Source organism: Akebia trifoliata, unplaced genomic scaffold, assembly GCF_017979445.1.
Source record: "Akebia trifoliata isolate Shusen 1 unplaced genomic scaffold, ASM1797944v1 Contig01337, whole genome shotgun sequence".
Taxonomy (NCBI): Eukaryota; Viridiplantae; Streptophyta; class Magnoliopsida; order Ranunculales; family Lardizabalaceae; genus Akebia; species Akebia trifoliata.
In genome coordinates this window covers 64773-72070 of record NW_028237677.1, presented here as the reverse complement: position 1 = coordinate 72070, position 7298 = coordinate 64773, and the positions used below count along the sequence as shown (strand labels likewise).

The 7298-nt window shown below is 34.9% G+C and overlaps 1 protein-coding gene across 1 annotated transcript; it reads right to left on the bottom strand.

Annotated features, from left to right (window-relative positions):
• Positions 1-2735: 2735 nt before the first annotated feature.
• On the bottom strand, positions 2736-7072 carry LOC147380519 (protein STRICTOSIDINE SYNTHASE-LIKE 3-like). Its single transcript, XM_086431601.1, has 5 exons — positions 6914-7072; positions 6488-6835; positions 4206-4481; positions 3830-3997; positions 2736-3280 (listed from the first exon to the last, which is right to left on the bottom strand). Exons 1-5 carry the CDS (start codon positions 6946-6948, stop codon positions 2878-2880), a joined length of 1230 nt encoding a protein of 409 aa, XP_086287727.1. The 5' UTR covers positions 6949-7072; the 3' UTR covers positions 2736-2877.
• Between the last annotated feature and the right edge of the window lie 226 nt (positions 7073-7298).

Sequence of the window (7298 nt, the reverse complement as noted above, 5' to 3'; positions counted from 1 at the left end):
AACACCAATCGAATTTTATCCTTTTAATTGTTAGACTCACATTCTCCTTTCTTTCTATGTGGATCGACTAGGTTAGTGATTGATGGATATCACTTCTCTTATTTATGTGTTCAACGTACTAAATATAGGTTAGCCGATCCTCTTTTATAGACAAAGGTTAAGGACCTAGAATCATCCTCTTAGTAGGTTTCCTATCCATCAAGGTTTCCTACTAAACCTTAAAGAATATAGAATTCTAATTATATTGAGATTCTATTAATATTGATATTCAATTATTATATAGAATCCTTGTATGATTTGAAATCTAAAAATCATAGAGGTCAATGGGTCACACGTTACATGGTCTGATACAATCCTCACCTTGCAAACCAGTTTTGTGAGGATGAGTTACACCCATGGACTTCTATAGATAGTTCATCATATGAACATCTACTTATTTCTCACTGAGATCATTTTGTATCTTGGTGAAGTCATGTAATCCCATAGTTGGTTGTCACCAGGAGCGAAGCTAGTAAGGAGCTGGTGGGGGCAATTGCCCCCACATAACTTTGGAACACTCCTATATTTTTCACTAGTTACATGCCCCATTTGTCCCCACTCCCTTACCTCTCTTCCCATTTGCCCCCACACCCTCACCTCCCTCCAATTCACCCCCTCCCCACTCCATTCAATTTTTTTTGTTCATGATAATTCCTCTTGACCGAGCCTTCTCAAATACTAATTGAAAATGACCTAAATATCCTTTTTATTAATTTTTAATTAAAAACTTTTGATTTCCTCTTTAAAATAATTCATCTTCAAAATTTCTTCAATTATATTACTAACCATAGTTTGGCCTCCCATATATAAATAAAAATAAAAAAAATCCTGGCTCCGCCCCTGGCTAGTCACCATGGCCAAACAGTAAATCATTGTCTTCTTGTGTAACTGGACATGTAACTCATTTTCTGTCTTGCACGTGGTGTCTGCAGAATTATTCCACTTTCGTACGTCCTCTCCGTACTGAGATCTAGCTTGTGCTGCTGTGGATGCTAGATATTCCTCATCTCTTTTGTGGATCAGGTTCCTTTTCTAGTTCGCCTTTGGTATTCATCTTCTTTTCGTGTTTTTTTTTTTATAGCATTTAAACGTTTTTTTTTTCTCGTTTTTCTTATCCTTATTACGGCTGAGAACAGCGGCAGATTTAGAGTGGGGGTACTTGCCCCCGCAAGAGTTTTCAAATTCATGGGTTAATGTGTTATTACAATAGATTTTAGCGGTGGATAAATAAATTTATCATTATTGCCCTCACAAATTTTTTTTTTCACTCTTAATTGCCCTCACAATTATTTTTTTCACTCTTAATTGTTCTCACAATTTTTTTCTACTCTTAATTGCCCCTACATAAGCAAAATCCTAGCTCCACCTCTGCTGAGAAACCAAAACCTGCTGCCAAGACCATTATTCATGAAAAGAATTTAACACTAGTGATAAACTCACTGGTATTCCTTTAAGCAGGCATATGTAGATCTCTCTTAGGTTGTGCTAAAGCCTTATTTTTCATCAAACTTTCATTCCTTATAAGTAAGAATACTAACTACAATGTCATATTATATCTACATGTAGTGACATTTCAGGAGTGGATCATCAAGAATAAGATTAGTGGACGGTTTGCCATGCATTATAATTGATCAATAAAAACTAAAACGTTAGTTGTAGCTTATGACACTCTAGAGTTGGTTATCCTTCTATACCACATATCATAACTATTATTCAAGTTAATGGGGAGATTGTTAGATTTTTTAAACAAACTAGATTCCCATTTTAAAGATTAAGTAACTCCTTTGAAGAATCATTTTCTTTAATGCATTTTGATACTTGGGGGTCTAATCCCTTTCCCACAATGATTTCAAATATTTTTTCTCTTTCGTTAAAGAAAAATCTCATGTTAAATGCATTTATTTACTATACTAAAAAAAATGAAACGTCTTCCACCTTTAAGGAATTATACAGTTAGGTTTCTAATCAAATACAATACAAACATGAACATACAATTTTTTTGCCTAACTGGCCAACAAGAACTTCTCTGAAGTTTTAACCAATCTTGACAGTATCTATCCATCGTGGCTGTGGAGATTGGGGGAGGAGTATAGTCTGTTGAAAAAGCTTATTATTGGAAATTTTGGGCGTGTAATGTAATGAGTTAGGAGAGCGGTAAGGTGGTTATATAGATATTTATTTTTAAAGGAATATAGGCCTTTGGGAGGGGCAATGATTTTAAAGTGGGTTAGAGGCAATCACAACGATAAAAACAAATCCATATTTGACGGCCCAATGGAGTCAAATTTTATGAAATTCAACTGTTCAAAGCATCAAATCTTTTTTTTTTTTTTTTTCGACCGGACAAAACTGTCAATTTATTGGAGGATGGCAGAAATTCGACGGGTCTAATCTGTCAAATCTGGGAAACATACAAATTTCAAGAGCCTCAACCATCAAAATTGGGTTTCTAAAATTCGTGGGCCTTCACCCGTCCAGTTTTCCTGTCAAATTTTCAAATTTTCACCTAATGAAATAGGATGAGATTTGGGGAAAAATTCTTAAATCTCTATTTCTTATCTTATAACATTTTTCAAATAAAAAAATCAATGTCGAGTTTATTTCCTAGAATTTAGACCTCAGATTGGAAGATAATCTAGATTGCAAATCTGATAGTGTATCAAAGTTTTACATGTATTACCTTGGATGGAAGACGATTGTATTTGGATATTCGCAACTTTCATTATTTAGGGATCAAGGTTCCTCTCAGAACTACACCATGCATTACTACGAAGATGCGAGTTTAGAATAATTACTGTACAAAAGCAACCTCAAAAAGTAGTTCAATATTTAAATTACCTAAGCCAACTGATAGACTGCAATGAACGGCATCAAAACGCTCCCGATCCATAGCTTTCCATCTTTCTCCTCTACTTCACTGACGGCTTTAACAACCTTCCCCTGACTATCCTCCAATATCTGTAGGAGTTCCCCCTCGGGGCTATACTTGATAATCACTGCATGTTGCCAACCTCCAATGAGCATTTGAAACTGATACTTGGCCAGAATCGGGAGCTTGAGCACAAATTTCCTAAGACGAGGATAGAGACCACTTATGTAGGTATACACAGACCGACGACAGTGAATTGCAACCCAGAATTCACCATTTTTGTTGGTTCTCACATTGTCCGGAAATCCAGGTAGAATGGCAAATACCTCTGATGACCCTGCTTTCTCGCCTTTCAACCAGTATCTCCTTATCCTATGGATTGGCATATATAAGACTCATACATTGAAAATTAAACACTCACAATCATGGTTTCAAAACTTGGTTTGACATCTCGTCTTGTTCATGGACGAGATAAACCATTTAACTCGGTTTAGAATTATTTTTCTTGTACATGTACATGGTTTCAAAACATAGTTTACAGAATTATTAATGGTTTTAGTAGAAATCTCTCTCTCTCTCGGATCCGTTGACTTCTAAGACTGACTCATGAAAAAAACACATGATCCCAAACCTTTAGACACAAAATCCAATGGTTGAGATTTATGAGTGTCTTGATAACACAAATCTCAGAGATACTTATCCCGATGAGGATAAATCTCAATCATTGGATTTTGCATTTAAAGGGTTGGGATCATTTGTTTTTTCCTTGAGTTATTCTTAGGAGTCAAGGGATCCTGACATATATATTATGATTTAAGAGGAATGTAGTCACAAAATACGTAGAAAACGATATGTTTAGCCAACCCCAACCTTTGGGACAAGGCTTTGATGTTATTGTTGTTGTAGGAATGTAGAGTCTACCTGCCAATAGATCCTTCACAGAAGACAAAGAAAGACTTGTCTTTGCTCATGGAAACTCCATTAGGAAATTGGAGGTTGCGGACAAGGACGATGGCTTCCTTTGTAATTGGGCTGTATTTCAAAACCTTCCCCGAATCGTCTGCAGCGAAAACTAGCTGCATGAAGTTCCTAAAGCAAAACACAGAGTTTGAACATCGTCACTAAATTACAGATCAAAAACTAAAAAATAAAAAAATAAAAGTCACCAGCTGAGAAAGCTCCAAGGCAAACCTAATTAGCTTAGGTAAGCAATTTAGTCTTCAGATTAAACACCGACTTCATAGAGAAAAGGATCCAATAAATACCAAAACGAGCTTCGATGCAATTAAAGGCCTACCTCCTTTGGTATTTACCGCTGCTTTCAGTAAAATAGATGTTCCCCTCATCATCGATGTCTAAATCATTCGTGAACCTCAATGGCACCCCTTCCACCTCGGTCACTAGAGAAGTTGCTAACCCACCTTCAGGTCCCACTTTCATCAACCCAAAATATGCATCAGCAATATACAAGTCTCCGGTTATCTTGTCAAACCGGAGCCCCAATGGCCGACCGCAAATATGCTCATTCTTCAAGTAACTCAACGGTGATGACTTTGGGCTACATAGCTCTGACCTAAAGCCCCAAGCACAAGAAGGAAAAAAAAAATTACTTCAAAAGCCATCCCAATTAAAATCGATGTATACACAATCACCATTGGAAAAATATTTATGAAACTCATAAAAAAAATGCACAACTCATTTGAAGTAAATAATTTTTGTGTGCATATTAAAAAAAAAAAGTAGATTCTATTGCCACACCAACTTTTTGCTAACACCACCACAATTCATATGTAAATCACCAAAGAATTACACACATCTTGGGGGGTGGCATTAGCAAAAGTTGGTGTGGCAATAGAAGCTTTCTATAAAAAAAAAATTTATATATACTCTATATATCTACTTTTATTAGAAAAAATCTTAAATTGCAACATAAACACCATTTTCCTTCTATAATCTAACTAAGAAATATAAACATAAAAGTTGCATGATAAAGCATGATTTGACCATACCAGTGAACTCACAACCGATAATTGTACAAGCCACAAATATTAGTAGCCAAATACTAGTACAACTTTAGCACCAAACTTTTAGTCAGACATCATAACAACCTTTTGATCAACATTTGTTAGAGCAGTGCCACAACAATTGGAGTCAAATGAATGTGAGAACCAGAACTCAAGCTTGGGGAATAACAGAAACCAGACAAATAAAATTGTTGAACAAGAAAGTGACAACAAACTAAAAGTGGACAATTACTCTGTAGTCACACTAAAATACCTAATGAAGATCATGTATGATTTAGAATCCTTCTAGAACCAAGAATTCATATCTACATATCAAGCACATCTTGGGATTTGAGATAATCAAATGATCTATATTAAAGATCTTGTCCAACTAGTAGCCAAAATGAGCAAGTCCACTTTGGTTAAAACCAGAGACTTCCATAGCAAGTATGTGAGCAAATATGAATTTCTTTTGGGATGCATAAGGTATTTCCTAATTAATTATAAATATGCTAAATTATATTTTGTTTTTCTTGATAGATTTAAGTGTGAAGACAGGATTTCGATCCCATAAAGTTCGCAGATTCAATCAGAAAGAATTAACTAACAGGGTACATCATATTTAAAATTAATCAGGTTAAAATTCATAACCATTCATATATTTTTCATGTCAAAGGGACTCTAAATGCCTCTAATAGTGATGTTCAAAAGCATGTTGTATTAACTATTCAATAAGATACTCATGAGATTGATCAAAACCCCACCACTTTCACCCTTACATTTGACAGGGTAAACTCACTCAATAAGGAAGTCAGCATGGTTTTAAATCTCACTTTGACATCTTGTCTCATTCATGGACGAGACCCAGTTGTATTTGATGAGTCAACTCGTCTTTAAGAGACTAACCATTTAACTTGATTTATAATTATTTATTTACATATATTTATATAATAATAACTATAAGTTTTTTTTATATATATAAAATAAGGTTGATTAGAAAATGTTTAATCATCTAATATGTATTTAAATTCTAAAAAAAATGTATTATTTTAACTAAAATATATAAAATTCCAATTGACTCGGCTGAGTTTTACTTACTCGTCCCAGATTTTAAAAATATCATCCGAGTCATCTCGTTTGTCTCCTGAGATTCTGTGCATGTGAGGTGCCTTGTCTAACTGTCTCGTTCATGGGAGATACCGAGATGACTGTAGGAAGAGATTTAAAACCATGAGGGAATTTAGCCTCCATAGAAACTAGAAAGTGCTTGGCGTTCCTAGAACAAATTACATCCTTATACAATTTCAAAGAGACAATCCTAAAGGTAAACAAATGCCTCAAAACTTAATTATATGAAACAAATACTAAACAATTGGAAACAAAAAAAAATAGAAAAATTATTCCTAATTGGATATTATCATATTTTATTAACTATCCAACAAACCATCTAAAGCTAAGAAAAGAGACCTAACAATAACATTAAATTGTGAAAAATCTATTTCAAAAATTGGAAAAAATTAAAAAATTAAAAAATTAAGAAGAAAAAATGTACAAGTAGAAACATCACTCAACTCACCTATTGGGAGAAGTGAAAGCAAAATCCTTCCAAGAATCGCCGTTCCAGAAAAGAATCCGACCGTCGGCGACACCTGTGTAAGGCCCACGACCAAGCGGATCGAACGCCATACTTTCGGGGCCTTGAATCTGGTTGAAGAACTTGATCTCTGATTTCTGTAACAGATTTTCTCTATCTTTTTCGACAGGAATCTCAGACCACGAAGGCATCTCGATTGTATAGGCTTTAAAATCTGGAAAATTAGATATAGTGCTGTGTTTGAAAGGATCGATTCCGCAGTACAGAGCCAGAATGAGAAACAGTGTTGCGAGGATTCCACTCGGTGCCATTGCTAGAATTCGAGGTTTTCTAGCCAGAATAATATAGAGCAAATTAGAGTTTTATAAATATATATCTCTAAAGAAATTAAGGTTTTGTCTTTTTTACTTAAATGTGGTGGATAGACGTACACGTTCACCCATTTCTCTCTTCCTAACAAATCTCGTGCAGGGGCGTAGCTGTTAGGAGAACTACAGAATTATGAGATATCCCCTCACCTACCTCCAATTTCCTCGCAATCCCTCACCTAACAAATTTCATGTAGAGGCGTAACTGTTAGGAGAGCAACACAACTTTGATATACCCCTACTATACGTTCAACTAATTACATGCCCATTTCCCTCACCAACCTTTAATTTCCTTCTTGCAATCCGTCCGACTTCTCTACTGACTAATTAAAAAGTAAATTACATAAATATCCTTTTTCTTCAACATCTAACAAAAAACTTCTGAATTTCTTCGTAAAATCATTAATGTTCAAGTTGTTCAATTA

Bases quoted from the DNA above. Each gene is read 5' to 3' on its own strand.
- LOC147380519 (XM_086431601.1), bottom strand. From the start codon at position 6,948: ATGGGTGAACGTGTACGTCTATCCACCACATTTAA. The intron at 4,482-6,487 runs GTGAGTTGAGTG...TTGGGGCTTTAG, and splicing joins GCTTTCACTTCTCCCAATAG to GTCAGAGCTATGTAGCCCAA. The intron at 3,998-4,205 runs GTAGGCCTTTAA...GTTTTGCTTTAG, and splicing joins AGCGGTAAATACCAAAGGAG to GAACTTCATGCAGCTAGTTT.